Raw genomic sequence first — 18,186 nt, forward strand, 5'->3', positions numbered from 1 at the left:
GAACATATTCAAGAAACTTGATACTAATCACATGATTCTTATTTATAACCCCCCAAAAAGGAAGCACGTGGGTTTCAAGAAGGCAAACGAAAGCCTTATTTCCCTGATCTTAGAATTGCCATGAAAAAAGAGAACTGTGAACAAACACCTATTTCTGTAGGTCTTAGAACAATGTCTACACACCACCTGTTGGAGACCTGAAGCTTGTAGACCACACCTCTCACTTCAGCTGGAGGCAAAGGAGGATATGCCAAGACACCCTAATGGTCCTTTAGGGCCTATTCTCTGACACCAACACGTTGCTATGTCTCAGGAGGGGCCCTGGAAATGTGTTCAGACTGCTTTATGTGAAAAAATGATGTCTTTGTATTGTTTTTCTTAAATAAGGTTTCCAAAATTGTGTAAGTTTTAAGCTCTACAAAATCTGGATCTGTTTCTGTTTGAAGGTAACTTGAATCTCAAACAACTGTTGCTTAATCAAATGCATCAATATCATTATACAAACGATATTTACTCTTGAAAAGGTAAACTTTATATCTACATTCATTTGTAAAACTAATATTTTGTGTTTGGAGTACCTGCATGAATTGCTACTAAGATCTTGAAAACAGAGCTTTTCTTTTAGAGTAGAAATGGTAAGATCAGCACTTAATGAATTATAGAGGAGATATACAAAGCATCTGAACAAAGAAAATAAACCCAAATTTAGCAACACTAGCACAGAACCAGTGAAGGAATGTTCACAAGTCTAAAGAAAAAGACAGCATCTCTTAAGATGGAGTTAGTCAGACATGGAAACAGTAACAGGAAAGTCAAAGCAATAAAAGCTGGTGGTACTGCTTATGAACTGCCAAGGGGAGATGGCAGGTTAGCCAGTGAACTTGGATCTAATATACAGATGGGTGGACAGGTTTATAATGAACATACCTCACAGGTTTCTGAAATCACTAGGCAAGACATTCCTCCTTGGAAAAAAAAGGCATCAGACTAATTTACTATGATGCCACTAGAATATTTAATTAATCTAATTGTCCTTGTTCTAATTCCATGTTCTTGAAACAAACTTTTGATTGCTACTTGGCTTCCTAAATGATTCTGACCACATGAAATGCCAACATTTTGATCCTTGTGACTGCGCTATATGTCTGTAGATCAATAAAATGGAATTCTGGGTTTTACATCAATCACATTAGCTTGGTTAATAGGATTTAGATTCAGAAAAATGAATCCATTTTCATTTGCTAATGACTATCTGAGGCCAACGACCAACTCTGGACTTCAATAAATTCAAGAAAGGACCTCTTAGGGTCTTGGGAGAATGAATTACCAGCCTCTCCCTTTAAAAGTGCCAATTCTTGCATTACTAGTTCAAATTCCAATTTGTATTTTAATTATCCTCATACTACATCATCATCAATTTTGTCAAACAATTAAATGTCTAAAGTAAATATCAATAAAATGCACATAAAACAAAAACATAATATTTTACATTTCTCTTTTCAAATATAAATTTATGCCAAATTACATTTCTTTTCTTAAATATCAATATATTCCAGATAACACTTCCTGGGCTTCTAAGCTTTTTAAAATGTTTTTTTACCTATGTGATTGATTATTAAGGTTTAGCAATCCGGACTGGCACATCTCTTCCAACTGTTTCCTGTTTCCAAAGTACAAAGCAAGGTCTGTAGCAATGATGGCTTTGCGGATGATCTCAAGCACCTGTTCATATTCACTGGAGCTCAGGGTGGAGAAGATATTGTGACCTTCCAACTATGGAAAAAATACAAATAAAAACCACCAATAACAAGCACAAGCTCTAATCTCATGACATTTTCAGTTATTTGAAACAATCTAGTCAGTCAATGTCATTTGGCACAATAATGACAGGTTTGGGGGGAACAAAAGAATAGTTTGAAATTACTATAATGAAAATAGCATTTTGGTTTCTCTTTAAGCTACAACAACAATGAAGTTATCACTTAAATTAACTATTTCAACTATAGTCACATCATTTGCTACCATAAAACTACAATGATTTAAATATACCTAATTCTTAGATATTTCTAATAGTTAAAGGAATGGAAAATATAAAATATTTAAGTTAAAGACTTTTACTCTTAAACTAATTTTAAAAATTGGGTAATTTTTATAATATACTGGAATTTAATGGGCTTAAAAAGACATCTTTAAGGACTGATAACTAGAATCTATATAGAACTCAGGAAAAATCTGCAAGAAAAAATCAAACAACCCCATTAAAAAGTGTGCAAAGGACATGAACAGAAACTTTTCAAAAGAAGACTAATGGCCAACAAAAATACAAAAAAATGCTCTACATCTTTAATCATCAGGAAAATGCAAATCAAAACCACATTGACACATTGAGATATCGCTTAAGTCCAGTAGGAATGGCTCTTACCAAAAAGTCCTAAAACAATAAATGTTGGTGTGGATGCAGAGAGAGAGGAATATTCATACACTGCTGGTGGGACTGCAAACTAGTACAATCTCTATGGAAAGTGATATTTAGATATCTCAAAGAGCTAAATGTAGAATTACCATTTGATCCACCAATCCCATTACTGGGCATCTACCCAAAAGAACAAAAGACATTCTATAAAAAAGACATCTGCACTAGAATGTTTACAGCAGCACAATTCACAATTGCAAAGATGTGGAAACAACCCCAGTGCCCATCAATACATGAGTGAATTAATAAAATGTGGTATATGTACAACATGGAGTTCTACTCAGCCACAAAAAACAATGGTGATCTACCACCTCTTGTATTATCTTGGATAGAGCTGGAGTCCCTTCTACTAAGTGAAGTATCATGAGAATGGAAAAACAAGCACCACATATACTCACCATTAAATTGGTATTAACTGATCAACACTTAAGTGCACATATAATAATAACATTCTTTGGGTATTGGGCAGGCGGGAGCGGGGAGGAAGGGATGGGTATATTCACACCTAATGGGTGCAGTGTGCACCGTCTGGGTAGGGGATGGACACACTTGAAGCTCTGACTCAGATGGAGCAAAGGCAATATATGTAACCTAAACATTTGTACCCCTGCAATATGCTGAAATAAAAAAAATAAAAAATTAAATTAAAAAAAGGCATCTGTGTCTTTACCCATTTTAGTTTGTATTACACCAAAGCAAAGTCTAATGAAAAATCATATACTTTTCACTATCCTAGAAGAAAATGTCCCATAACCACAATATAATGTTTATTCAAACACATTTAAAACTTTCTTTGCATGGTCATCTTCTCTTCTCTTCTCAAGGAAGATGGAAAATGGCAGGTCATCACCATAAACAAGACCAAAACACTGATAACTTAGATTCTTTTATCTAAGAATTATTCTTCTGTATGTGAATCTTTTAAAAAATTTTTACAATAATTTCTTCCTCTGAGAATTTAGGTTTGTATTTGTAATTGAGATAAAAAAGCTTTTGTTGAAACTAAAAAGGTTGAGATAATTAAGATGCATTTAATTTGTGGGTTCAATTATTTTTATTTATTTATTTATTTATTTATTTTTGAGACGGAGTCTCACTCTGTTTCCTGGGCTACAGTGCAGTAGTGTCATCATAGCTCACTGCAACCTCAAACTCCTCGGCTCACGCAATTCTTCTGTTGAGTAGCCAGGACTACAAACGCACACCAATACACCTGGCTAATTTTTTTCTATTTTTGTAGAGACAAGGTCTTGCTGTTGCTCAGGCTGGTCTTGAACTCCTGGCCTCAAGCAATCCTCCAGCCTCGGCCTCCCAGAGTGCTAGGATTACAGGCGTGAGCTACTGTGCCTGGCCTCAATTATTTTTAAGGACTTCATTATTAGTCAATGTAGATGTACTATAGATTGATTTCATTTTTCTTAATCTACATTTATTGATTGACAAAATTCATTAAAGACTTAAAATTATTAAAGTATATTTCTTTACAAAATTAGACATCTATTTTTCTTGAAAGGGGTTCAAATAAAAAAATTTAGATATCTCACTAAGATATTGTCTACTTCATATTCTGAAAAAAGTTGTACATGCAACACCTGTTTTCAATCATCAGAATATTTCTACATTATTTGCTCTTAAGGTCTTATAATATGTAAATTATCCTCTGATAAATGCCAAAAATGGACTCAGTTCTAGTTATTTTCCAGACAATAATAATAAGAACTTAACATTTGTAGAAAGCTCTACAGCTTACAAAGCACTTTCAAACACATGATTTCACTTTCAAATTATAAAATGTATATAATGCTCTGATGTCTACCTGAAATGAAATATTTGCTGAAACAATAACAAGTATTCCTTTGACAAAAGAGAAACTGTAGTGCTTATATAACCTGGTCATTGTTTGCAATTTTTTGTAATGCAATCTCAAGTGAAGCCTATTTCGTGAATACAATAGGGCCAAAGATGTGGACAGGGTGAGGATGGACTTCAGCTGAACACAAGCAACAACCACCTAAACATTCACAGTTTCCCCGCGGAATGTGCAAGAGACACTGTGGGTTGTGACATCCAAGCACAAGGGGGTTAGTAACTGGTGGGGGCAAGGGGAGGGGACACAAGCATTGGGCAAGGGGCTGAACTCGATTCCTTCTAACCTCAGCTCTCTAAAAACTTTGTTGTAGAAAGTTGTAAGAAGTAAATCATCACTCTGATTTGTGCTATGAAATCTGCTTTCCTTTGATTCCCGTTTCATAAACACGTTTCAAATTAGAGCGTGTTTGGCTGGTGCTCATGCGCATACCTGCTATCGGCAGGCTGTGCGAAGGGAGTTGAGGCTGATACATTTTTATGCTATATATTTTTATGCTTTATTCTATCACCAGTGCTTACCATGATAAACCATTAAATTATGGCATATAAAAATATTCTAGCATGCTGTTGAAATTTTATGAAAATCCTCTCTGAAATAGGGATTTCTTAGTCTGGGTTCTATAAATACTTTAGGGGGACCACAGAGTTAGAAAGTCACTGTAACTCTGCATAATGTACTGAATGTGTCATCTATAAGCACGTGTTTTCATCAGATTATCAAAAGTGTCCACTGATGCAATACAAATTAAGATCCATTTTAAAGAATTTGTATATTATGCTGGCTACTTCAGATTCATTATTTGCTTTATTAGTTTTCAATATTAAAGGAAAGTAGGTATAAAAAGTTCAGCAGAGGGCCTTCATAATGAAAAGTTGTAACCAGGACCCTTTTAATGCCTCCTTCTCTATTCTGCAATAGTAGATGGAATGACTGAATCAACAAACACAAAATAAATGCCCCCTTCTCTTTAAGAAATTCTGGCATTTTGCACCTACCAGAACAAAAGTAAGCAAGGGAGGGACATACAAGCAACCAAACACAGCAGATAAATAGCTTAAAACCTTTTCTTAAGGTTCCAATTTCATGTTAGTTAACACATAATAAAACCTCATAAAGTAATATAATACCTCTATCTATACTAATTGATAAGTTTATTATAGCTAATATCCCAGGCTACATAGTTTGACGTCTATGTTAATTCAAGCTAGTTGATTCCATTTTGCATAAACCAGGCTTAATACAGCAGACTTATTATATCTGGGACTGTTTCCAAAACCCTAAAGTGGGTGAATAGCATGTACTTCATATCTCTACGAAAGCCCAGGCGAGTGAGCTCTTTGTAAGTGCTCTAGCTGAGACCTGGTACTAGAGAGTGTAAACAATGCCAAAATCGGCTCTGATGCTGAAAGATGATCCAAGGACTCACTTGAGTGAATGGTCTTTAAGACCCTCCAGCCCTTCATGAGGAGGATTCCAAGGGTTCTGGTATTCTGTCCACTGTCCAAGCATGAGGGAACCTCTGCTTTCTGCCACAGCTATCTGTCTATCACCAGTGAAGACCATGCCAAATGTCTTCATTTAGTTGGCAGATACTCAGTCTGCTGTGCTCCCCTTGTACACAACTGCATTGGCAGTTTGGCACCTGCTACATCCAAGGTCCTAAACAACGTAAGTTCATTTTTTAAGAAGTTCGAAGTTTAGTGGAAGAGATACAAGCATATGAACACACAATTAAAATAAAGTGAAATGGCCTCTAAGATTGAGTTAAATAAGGACTACGGAAGAACTTGGGAGGATTTTCCTGGGTGAGGAACTGACTCTGAAGGACAAGCAGAAGCAGCAGCACGTGACACGGAGCAGCTGACCACAGAAATCATGATGTTTGGTGGGAACTACAAAAATGTCCATTCAGCTGAAGTAAATTGAATAGGGACATAGTAAGAATTAACATTAAAGGGTTTTAAACTTTATTATAGAACTTAAACATTATCTTGAAGGTAATTAGGAGCCATTCATAATTTTAAGTGAAGTGGTGATACGACGAGGTCTGTGTTTTATAGTGATTGCTCTGGCCACAGTGTGGATTAGAGGTAGGTCAGAACGAAGGCAGGAAGACAGACTTCCATCTTTCCTTGGCAAGTTTTAAAAATAGTCTTATGAATCATAAATAATTCCCTTAGAAGCTCAATGCTCCTTAGCTCCATAAAGGAGATTCCTGTGGAAGGGCCTGCAGGCCAACCAAGCCAGGCCGAGCTCCCAGCAACGCTGCCCCGACAGGGCTGTAAATCATGACTGCAGGAAGCCACAGGTCCGGGCTGAACCCTGCAGGTGCTCTGGGATGAAAAAAGTAAATGATGCAAGCAATTGCATCAGCTTCCATGATAACAATGCCTTTACAAGATACAAATATGTGATACTTATGTTGAAACTTATTCACCTGGTATGTGACATCAAACCACATACCAGGAAGCATTTCAGTATTGTAATTAAGAGTACAGATTTTTGAAGTCAAAATTAAGAAAATTTTCTTAATGAGAATAATCATTCCTAATTGGCCTGTTTTCTAAAATGTTGACTTTTGAGTACTTAACATGGGGTATTCACAGAAGGCAAAAGACAGATAAAGGGTACCCTCAATATTCAAAATTATAATTAACACTAATATCTTATTAGGAAAAAATAATAAATTAATTTTATAAGTTAGTAAGTTTTAGGCAAGAAAACAAAGGCCACCTACTTTCTTGGATGTCACTGTTCACACCAGATACTCTCCGTACTTGAGGCATTCTACCTGCTTCCACCCCTCAGCCCCTAGGCTCTGTTCCCCAGGGAGACAGAGCTGCTGACCTTCCCCAGAACAAAACTCCAGTCTCTAGTCTTCAGGCTGTGCTCATGGGCCCACCCGCTCTGCACTGTCTCCTACCGCCTCTGCCTCCACGCAGCAGGGTGGCCGGCGGTGCCGAGGCCAACGGGGCACTGTAATGGAAGGATCGCTATGGGCGGTTCGCTGTGCAGCACTGAACACTCAAAGCCCTTCCCTTAGATACATCACCAGAAGGACTAGAAAGGATTTCTCTTCCCACTTAGAGGTTCTGACAATTAGAGAAAAAGATAGGGTCCACTATTCTCAACCCAAACACAGACCCTATTGTAAGAAATTGTCTGGTAGAAGTCAAACCATCATGATGTGACAGCTACCTGGTTACGATGAGTTGAGGAAAAAGGTTTAAGAAAGAAGGAGCATATATATCTTATATGGAAGTGAGATCTGCAGTCATCTAGATCAATCATCAAGAACATCTCAAAAGCAATAAAGTAAAAAATAAAACACAAAAGAAAAATAAAAGGGATTTAATGCACTTAAAAACTTGAATTTACCTAACTTTTAGGACTTACTATTCAATACATTCTGGGTCAGTAATATGCCACTCTATATTGTTGATTTAAACTATATAAAATAAATTTTGTTTTAGGCTATCGTGTATATTGACATAATAACTAAAAAACAAATGTGACCGCAAAATTCATATATGCAAAATCTTTGAATACGATTCTTCATCCAAAAAATAATCATTTAACTGTGACTATAAATCTAAAGTTCTACAGTAAAATGCAGCTGTTTTAAAGGAAGTGATAACTATATTCCTCTTTCACTTGCAAGGCATTACTACCTCCGGGACAACCCTTCCAGCAAAGCAGGGCAGGTGTGACCCTCTCACCTGCAGGATGGACACAGTCTGGGAGAAGTGGTGCTGCTCCATGGTGGAGGTGGAGTACAGAGCCGCCAGGGGGTGGTCGAACTTCTGCAGGTAGCTGTTGCTGAAGCCCCTGTGGTCCAGGTCATGACACAGACATGCGATCAGCAGTCCTTTGCGCTTAAAAAAATAACAAAGCAGAGACGTTCACAACAAAGAAGTGGGATATGAGGGGACTTACAGCTTACATTCGCATCACATTAATTTCTGCCATTAATATAGCAAACACCTTTAGGAATCTTTGAAATTCCACATAATCTAACTTCTTTTTAACCCGTTTGTTTCTCTGCTTATGAAATTGACGTTCAAATTATTTTGGAGGAACCCTGCTCAACTCTAGGAAAAGGAGCAGGAGGTATGAAATTAAAGGAATAAAGCAAATGTTTGAAAGAGTTAAAGATAAAGCAAATCTGCACAAGAAAAGGTCAGTTTCGACTCTCCTTCATTAAGAAATCAATTTAAATTCTAACAATGCTATTGTTATTATAAACAATGAATATAACAAATATATCATATAGCATGTAAAAATGGCACATTCTATAGAGATAAAAGAAAAAGCACAGCAGGCTACAGGGGATTAGAGGCAGGCAGGCTCATGAAAAGGCCAGGGGTGAGCACAGACGCGAGTGAGGAAGGAGAGAGGCGAGCAGGTGCCTGGGAGAGGAACGCGGGCAGGAGAGCAGCCACAGCGCACACGGCAGGTGAGCAGGTCCTGAAAGTCAGAGGACCAGGGCGGGGTTGGGGGACGGGGCGGGGGGGGCGTGGGGGGGCAGGGAGGCTATAGTTGTTTAGGCCTCAATTTCTCAGTCACTGAAGGAACCATTACAGGGCTTGTAGCAGAGCAGTGTCATTATCTAACTCACATTTTTAAAAGATCATTCTGGCAACTGTACTGAAAACAGACTCCAGGAGGATAAGGGAGACCAGTGAGGAGGCTTTCACAGTAATTTAGGCAAAACATAATAGAAGTTTAGACCAGGATAATTACAATAGAAGCTTATAAAATGTGATTATAGTCTGAAGCGTTCTGCAGGCAGAACCAACAGGATTTTCTATCTGGGTGTGTAAGGAGAGGAGGGGAAGAGGGGGGCCCAAGTGTGACCTTGAGGGTTTTGGCCTTGGAAACTGTGATGACTGCTGTCAGCTGGTACGGAAAGCACAGGTGGAGCAGGTTTGAGGAGAGAGGTCAAGAGTTCAGGGTTGGACTGAGGAGAGAGGTCTACTTGACAGTCAAGGGAGGATTTGTTAAGGGGCATTTTGAGTTGACCATTGGCTATTTAAGTCTAAAGCTCTGGGGACAGGCCTTGGCTGGAGAATGAAACTATCATTGTACACATGGCATTTAAAACCATAGGACTGGCTGAGCTCACCAAGGCTGTGGCTTGAGAACAGAGGAGGGTCAACCTCTGAGCTCCCAAGTATCCAACTCTAAGAAGTCTGAGGAAAGAGAATCAGCAACAAAAACTCCAAAACAAAACCAGGAAGGCGCAGCCAGCCCAGCCACAGGACAAACAAAGAGTGCTGGTGTCCTAGGAACCGACAGAGGGAACCGAGGGGAAACGCCGAGTGCTGCCGCTCTATCCCACAAGGTTCAGGTCGCCGGTGACCTGGGCCAGAGCGTTTTCTGGGGTATCAAAGTCAGAAGGCTGATCAGAGTTGTTTTCAGAAGGAATGGAAGCAAAAGATTTGAGAGCCAATGCAGCAACCCTTCCATAGCGTTCGCTCCAAAGAAGAGCTCAGACATGGGGTGTAGCTGAGTGCAGCTGCGCATCAAGCCGGTATCTGCAGATGGAAGCAGTAGGAGCACGCTGACACGCAGACGGGCCATCCAGTGACAACAGCTGGAAGCATGACAGTGGGGCAGCGGGGAAGAACCACTAGGCAGCCTTCTCAAAGAGGTGGGAGGCGACGGATAGGATGGAGTGGAGGGTGGGCTCTGGAGGGGCGTGTGGGAGGCAGAGGCTGCTGGGGGCAGAGGCCAACAGGCAGGGGTCTGCCATGGGAGTCGGCAGAGGTTCTGGCAAGTGTGTTTTCTTCGACATGCCCTGCCCCTTCTTGACGCTGACACTGCAGAACTGGTTTCCCCCGCCACCTAACTGGAAGGGAATCTCACTGGTCACTAGCACACCTAAACTGATGAAGTATCGTGTTACCAATCGTATGTGTGTGGTATTCTTAAGGTAACTAAATTAGTTATGTTTTTAGTATCATTTTATTTTGGAGTTGTTCCCATACTTTAGGCTGCTGTGTCAACATGATGTATCTGGTAAGAAATTTCAAGGTTTTAAAATCTTGTACAATAGATAAAAGCTGGTCTCTTCATCTTTCCAATTATTTTAACTTTTTTAAATTGACATAACTTTCAATAGTTTTTTAAAAGTGTGCCAGAATCATATATCTGAAAATTTATAAAGTGAAGAATTACCTTTGTTAAACATTTCTCTTTAACAAGATAAATGATAATTTACAACAGTTCTATTAGACATTAAATATCCTCTTGATAAGATATATTTAAAATATTTACATATGTTATTTGGGGATTATTTTTAGCCAAAAAGACCTGAATTTTTGGAAAAATGTCATGATATAATTCCAGAAATGAATTAGAAACTTATATGATAGTCAATAGGTATCAACAAAGTTTTTCTCATTTATCTTTAAAATTTCCAGTTTTTGAATATATTAACAAATTACAATGCTATTTGAAAGTAAAATTTCTATAGTTCTTAAACTCACAGGCTATCCTATGGCAAAAGAGACAGTGGCATTCCTTTCTTAAAAGGAATGAATGCTGAAAGTCTCAAAAATATGGGGTTCAATGGAATAGAAAATTGTTTAGACAAACTTATGTGAAAAAAGAACAGATTTCATCTTGATTTTAGGGGAAGTGATAAATAATAAATTATTTATTAGGTTAAATTCCACTTCAACTAAACATTATTTAAAAAAAACAAAAATACAAGAACACATCTGACTCTTTCTTTAAATTTTTTGTTTTTTCTGGAATGCGGCTTCCAAGTTTTCTGCTCAGATTGTGAATATGGTGTGATAGGATGGAAAATGAGGAAGACAGACCTTCAGGAGTACCGGGCTCTAGTTTAAAAATGTGACTTTGAGAGAAGTACAATGTATTTATCACAGAGATGACAGCCCCCTTCTCTGCACAGTCAGATGTCACCTAAAGGATGGTATCAGCTCCCCAGGGAGGGAGAAAGAGGACGCCATCTAGGTCGTGAGTAGGCCCCATTGGGACAAATGTGGTCAGAGGGACAGACTTCAAGGTCAGGGCTGTCCAGACGTGCACTCAGCATCATTTGGGGCCAGGGAATTCCCTGTCACTAAGTACCTGGCTGGGCTTTCCAGTGAGGGGATTTCACTATGGTAGGTGAATGGACAAGGCAGTCTCCAAACCTTCTAATTCTGAAATTTTGAAAGCTTTGGGTATGTCACCAACTCTGGATATGTAAAGTCAGGTACATCAATTAAACACCTCAGATCCCCCCTTTCCTTATGCTAAAGAAGGTCAAAATCATTTATATCTTAACTGGACTTAATGCTCTGGGTTCTCAGATCTGCAGGAGATAATCTATATTATCCAGGGCACATGAGCAATGAGAAAAAGTCACTGTTTATGTCCACTCACAATACTTAAGCTTTAACTGGGAAGAAAGACTACAAAAATTAGTGTTTCCATGGGGTATATTTTGGTGAAGTTAAAATATATGTATCTGTGGTTCTTTTACAAAACAATATGCTAAATCCTTAGGTAAAGGAATCTAAGAAAAAAAAATGTGCCTCTATTGATTTACTGAGCCAACATTTGTCCTGGAAAACCATGTCACAAATCCATATCATTAATGTGCTCTGGACATAGACTATTAAATCCACTGAGGTTACGTGAAACAGGTGACAAAGTGTGCACACCCACCTCCAGGTCTGTGAAGAGGGCGTGGTTGTTCTGAAGTATGGCGTACATGCAGTGTGCCACGGTGACCGCGTGTTTCCAGTTGTGATACGGAACTCGGCGATAGTTCTTCTTCACAGACATGATAAAACGACACAACTTTTCAAGATCAAAACTGTGGGGAAAAGAAACTGTTATGACCCAAACCAGTAGAGATTCACTGTATTACAGGAGAGCCCTGTAGTTTAGGTACACAAACGTCTGTGCCCTTACACACTTGCGACTGTGAAGATTTTCACATGGACTAATTCCAGGAGCACTGGAAACTCATCATTTCCCTTCTGTTTTTCTAGCCAGAAGGAGACAAGAGAATGGAGACTCCTTTATAGTTTTTGTTCTGATATATTAACTGTCTCTCCAGGAATAAAATACCAGAATTAACACACAGCCACTCCTCACTAACCTCCATGATCTTCCTTGATTCACAAACATTTCTTACACCCCACAGTGCTCAAAAGACAACAGCATAGCATTATCCTGCTCAAGGGTATTTTGAGCTAATATTTTCCAAAAAGCATATTTGGATTCACAAACTGCAAATATGTATGTCATGAGACTATTCTGCATGGGTGAATACCCTTTATTCTGGATGGGTGAATATCTTTTCAAAGTAAATCCAACATATTATTGTACACTCCAGTTATTAAGTGGCAAATGACCATATCCAAATACTGATACAGTACATGGAATAATATGACATATATATATATATCCTTATGTATTTTGTGATTATATTTCATTTTTATTTATTTTTATAGTAACACGTATTTATACTTAAGGCCCTACTAACTTTCAAAATAGATTTAAGGTAGCTTTAAACAAAAGCATATCACTGTAAAGCAGGGCTCTTTTTATATAATATAAATACCAAGGAGACTGAGAATGCATAAAAACTTTAAAAAATATATAACCTGTACTTTTCTTCATTGAAAATTTTCAAATGTCCTTGAAATATAAGGTATGGCATTTCAAGAGTTTCAACTGGTCAAACTCTCAAATGCTAAGAATTAACTGGGGTTAGTTGTCTTGTGTGCATCCTTCTAGAATGGCAATTTACAAAAAGTCACTGACACACTCAACAATTTATAAAGACCCAGAATTCAAGAACAATGATACTTTAGTTATAGAGAAACTATTAGGCTCTAAGGCATTTCATGTCTAAATGAATAAAACAGAGTAAAACAAAATATTCCTCGCATTTTAACTTTGTGTGTTTAAGCTGTAAAAAAATCAAATATAAAGTCATGAAAGGCCTCTGGAATGGGCCAACGTGGGTGGGGAAATGTCACCATAATCAAAGTACCAACAAAGCAGCATACTTTGAATTAGGAGACTTGTTTATTTTACACCTGTTCTAATAGATATATAATTTAAGTTGAAAGTTGATGCTAAATTTACATGCAGTATTCTAAGCATAATCTTAAAATATGTAATTCTGTTCAGCAGTAACTCCTGTCTCATTCAGTTACAAAGCTGAAAGCAATTTCAACCTCTGTTTTGCGAAAGCATTATAGATGTGTGTTTTTTGACCAGGCTACAGTCACCTTGTCGGAGAACCCAGCAGCCTTATCCAGGGACCTCAACAGGCTGGAGATCTGTCCAACAATCTTGGCCCTTTGCTATCTGAATATTTAGGGAAAAATAATACATGGCATACTTAAAAGTAATTATAAACAAGGTGGTGAGGCATGCAGGTAGGAGGATGAAGAGGTCCTATCCCTCAGTATTTTAAAAGGAATTTTCAGCCACTCATACCAGGATGTCCCACAGGACCGATGAACCATGTACACAAAGATTCCAGGCCACATGTTTTCAAAAGGACCAATGTCAAAGTGGAATCTGAAATTTAAAAAGGGCAGTTTATCACTAAATGTCATTAGAATCAATGTAGTAAGTAAAGAAAATCATTAAACTTGTTGTCTCTCTAGAAACTAAAACAACACTTGGGGCTAAGCGATCACTTTCCTGCCCTCCCAGCCACAGCTCCTGTATGGAGCGGCTTCCAGGAACTCCCTCGGGACTTTACTCTAATATTTAAATCACTGATTACTTTTCTGTTAAATAATCTGTAAAAACAGAATGCTGCATTTGTTATCAGAGCAATAAAAAAGTACAAAAAGATATACTACACACATATTATACAACTCACAGAAAAATGGAAAAAACACCTCATCAGAAGTATTTCACAGTTGAAACTGTTCTATCTCCTATTTCAACTGAGATAAAAATTTCATTAATATAAACACCCAAAGCTATTACCTATTTTTCATTTGCTAATTTAGCTACTAACGTTCAACTGGAATAAACACTGTGGTAAAGTATATACTATATTTTTAATTGTGAGTCAAATATCAGCTCTGGGTCACTTCTGAAGATTTCCTACATAGTTACATGGTGTTGGCTTACAATTAAAAGGGGCATACAAATTATCACAGATCTTACCACCAGTTGCTTAAATATATTAACACAGGATTGGAAACAAAGTATGAAAGTTAAACTAATTGTTACTATATTCTTGCATTTAATTTGGAAATTTAAATTTGTATAGAAATAAGAACCTTTAGATATATTAAACATCATTTGGAATATTAAATATTACATGGCATAAAGTATACAACAGAGTAAAGAAAAATGCTAACATTTAAGTTAATTCATTTCAAAATGGAGTTCAGAGTTTGTTTTTTTTGTTGTTGTTGATAACTTCAAAAATTTATAGGATGTGAGACTGCATTTTCTTCTACATGGTTTCATGATTTTATGAATGAGATATAAATGTACATAATCATAATATTTTTTTTTTATTTCAGCTCATCATGGGGGTACTTAAGTTTAGGTCATATACATTGTCCATGTCCCGCCCATCCCCCCGAGTCAGAGTCCCAAGCGCGTCCGTTCTCATTCTCCAGACAGTGCGCCTGGCACTCATCATGTAGTCATACCTCCATCCCCTCCCCCCCCCCCACCTCCCCGGGTCTGCACCTTCAAGCATGACCATTCCCCAGAGGGTGTGCAACGCACTCGTCATGTAGGCATACACCCATCCCCTCCCCCCACCCCCCAGCCCAGTCTGATATCCAATTGGTATCCTTCCCTGAGGTACATTTAGGTGATGATAAGGGAAACCAGTTTTCTGGTGAGTACATGTGATGCTTGTTTCTCCATTCTTTGGATATTTCACTTAGTATAATGGGTTCCAGCTCTCTCCAGGAGAACCAAAGAGATGTCGTATCATCGTTATTTCTTATAGCTGAGTAGTACTCCATGGTATACATATACCACAGTTTACTAATCCAGTCGTGGATTGATGGGCACTTGGGTTGTTTCCACATCTTTGCGATTGTGAATTGTGCTGCTATAAACATTCGGGTACAGGTGTCTTTGTTAAAGAATGACTTTTGTTCTTCTGGGTATATGCCCAATAATGGGATTGCTGGATCAAATGGTAGGTCTACTTGAATCTGTTTAAGGTATCTCCATATTGCTTTCCATAGGGGCTGCACTAGTTTGCATTCCCACCAGCAGTGTATGAGTGTTCCTGTCTCTCCACATCCACGCCAGCATGTGTTGTTTTGGGATTTTTTGATAAAGGCCATTCTCACTGGAGTTAAGTGGTATCTCATTGTGGTTTTGATTTGCATTTCCCTGATGATTAGGGATGTTGAGCATTTTTTGATACGTTTTTTGGCCATTCTTATGTCTTCTTTTGAAAAATTTCTATTCATGTCCTTTGTCCATTTTTTGATAGGATTATTTGATTTTTTCTTGCTGATTTTCCTGAGTTCTAAATAGATTCTTGTTATCAGTCTTTTATCTGATGTGTAGTATGCGAAAATTTTTTCCCATTCTGTAGGCTCTCTGTTTATTTTCATGACTGTTTCTTTGGCTGTGCAGAAGCTTTTTAATTTAATCAGGTCCCAGTCGTTTATTTTTGTTGTTGCTGCGATTGCCTTAGGGGTTTTCTTCATAAATTCTTTGCCTAGACCAATGTCTGTAAGAGTCTTTCCTACATTTTCTTCTAGAATTCTAATCGTTTCCCATTTAAGGTTTAAATCTCTTATCCACCGTGATTTGATTTTTGTGAGAGGTGAAATCTGTGGGTCCTGTTTCAGTCTTCTACATGTGGCTATCCAGTTTTCCCAGCACCATTTATTGAATAGGGGCTCTTGTCCCCAGAGTATGTTTTTGTCTATTTTGTCAAAGATTAGATGGTTATATGAGGATGGTTTTATATTTGGGTTTTCTGTTCTGTTCCACTGGTCTGTGTCCCTGCCCTTGTGCCAATACCAAGCAGTTTTAAGAACCACAGCTTTGTAGTATAGTTTGAAGTCTGGCAAATCAATACCTCCCATTTTGTTTTTATTGCTTAAGATTGCTTTTGCTATACGGGGTCTTCTCTGATTCCATACAAAGTGTATAATTATTTTTTCTAAATCTGTGAAAAATGATGTTGGTAATTTAATAGGAATTGCATTGAATCTATAGATTACTTTGGGTAGTATAGACATTTTAACGATGTTAATTCTTCCAATCCATGAGCATGGTATGGATTTCCACTTATTTACGTGTTCTGCAATTTCCTTCCTTAGCGTTTCATAGTTCTCTTTATAGAGGTCCTTTACCTCTTTAGTTAAATATATTCCTAGATATTTTATTTTCTTTGTTGCTATTTTGAAAGGTATTGAGTCCTTAATTTGGTTCTCCGATTGAATGGTATTGGCATATATGAATGCCTCTGATTTGGTGTATTGACTTTGTAACCTGAGACATTACTGAATTCGTTAATTAATTCCAGGAGTCTCTTGGTTGAGTCCTTGGGGTTTTCCAGATACAACATCATGTCATCAGCGAAGAGTGAGTGTTTGATCTCTTCTGTCCCTATTTGGATACCTTTGATTCTGCTCTCTTGTCTGATAGCTCTCGCAAGGACTTCCAATACTATGTTGAAAAGTAATGGGGACAGTGGGCAGCCTTGTCTGGTTCCAGTTCTGAGTGGGAATGCTTTCAATTTTTCCCCATTCAGTATGATGTTGGCTGTGGGTTTGTCGTATATGGCTTGTATTATTTTTAGGTAGGTCCCATTTATGCCTATGTTGTTAAGTGTTTTTATCATAAAAGGGTGTTGAATTTTGTCAAATGCTTTTTCTGCATCTATTGAGAGGATCTTATGGTCTTTATTTTTGCTTCTATTTACGTGGTTAATTACATTTATAGATTTTCGTATGTTGAACCACCCCTGCATCTCTGGGATGAAGCCTACTTGGTCATGATGAATTATTTTTTTATCAGCACTTGGATACGATTTGCTAGGATTTTATTGAGAATTTTTGCATCTACGTTCATGAGAGAAATTGGTCTGTAGTTTTCTTTTTTTGTGGCATCCTTTCCTGGTTTTGGTATCAATGTTATATTGGCTTGGTAGAATGTGTTGGGGAGAATTCCATCCTTCTCAATATTGAAGAATAGTTTATGTAGGATGGGCACCAGTTCATCTTTGTATGTATGGTAAAATTCAGGTGTGAACCCATCTGGACCAGGGCTTTTCTTTTTGGGAAGGTTTTTTATTGCTGTTTCAATTTCAGTTCTTGATATTGGTCTATTCAGGAATTCTATTTCTTCCTGATTGAGCTTGGGAAGGCTGTGTGTTTCTAAAAATTTGTCCATTTCCTCCTCATTTTCCAATTTGTGTGCATAAAGATTTTTGTAATATTCATAGATAATGTCATGTATCTCGGTGGCTTCGGTTGTGATTTCTCCTTTCATGTTCCTGATGGAAGTTATTAAAGATTTTTCTTTTCTGCTCTTGGTTAGTCTAGCCAGTGGTGTGTCTATTTTATTTATCTTTTCAAAGAACCAACTTTTTGTTTTATTAATTTCCCTTATAGTATTTTTGTTGTCTTTTTCATTTAATTCTGATTTGATCTTAATAATTTCTCGCCTTCTGCTGGGTTTGGGGTCAGTCTGTTCTTCTTTCTCCAGCTCTTTGAGTCTATTCATTAAGTTGTCTATTTGTAAGTTGTCTGTCTTTTTGAAATAGGCATTTATGGAAATGAATTTTCCTCTCAGGACTGCTTTAGCTGCATCCCATAGATTTTGATAAGCTGTGTCACCTTTGTCATTTAATTCA

The 18,186-nt window shown here is 37.7% G+C and overlaps 1 protein-coding gene across 1 annotated transcript in view; it reads right to left on the reverse strand.

Annotated features, from left to right (window-relative positions):
- The window catches only part of PDE10A (phosphodiesterase 10A), a 229,862-nt gene that overhangs the window by 44,567 nt on the left and 167,109 nt on the right, over positions 1-18,186 (reverse strand). The window contains exons 15-18 of the mRNA XM_045544715.1: positions 13,818-13,901; positions 12,027-12,177; positions 8,063-8,218; positions 1,601-1,773 (exon numbers count right to left, since the gene is read on the reverse strand). Coding sequence (XP_045400671.1) covers positions 1,601-1,773; positions 8,063-8,218; positions 12,027-12,177; positions 13,818-13,901 — 564 coding nt within the window. The remainder of the gene's footprint in view (positions 1-1,600; positions 1,774-8,062; positions 8,219-12,026; positions 12,178-13,817; positions 13,902-18,186) is intronic.

The sequence above is a fragment of the Lemur catta genome, chromosome 2 (genome assembly GCF_020740605.2).
Source record: "Lemur catta isolate mLemCat1 chromosome 2, mLemCat1.pri, whole genome shotgun sequence".
NCBI lineage: Eukaryota > Metazoa > Chordata > Mammalia > Primates > Lemuridae > Lemur > Lemur catta.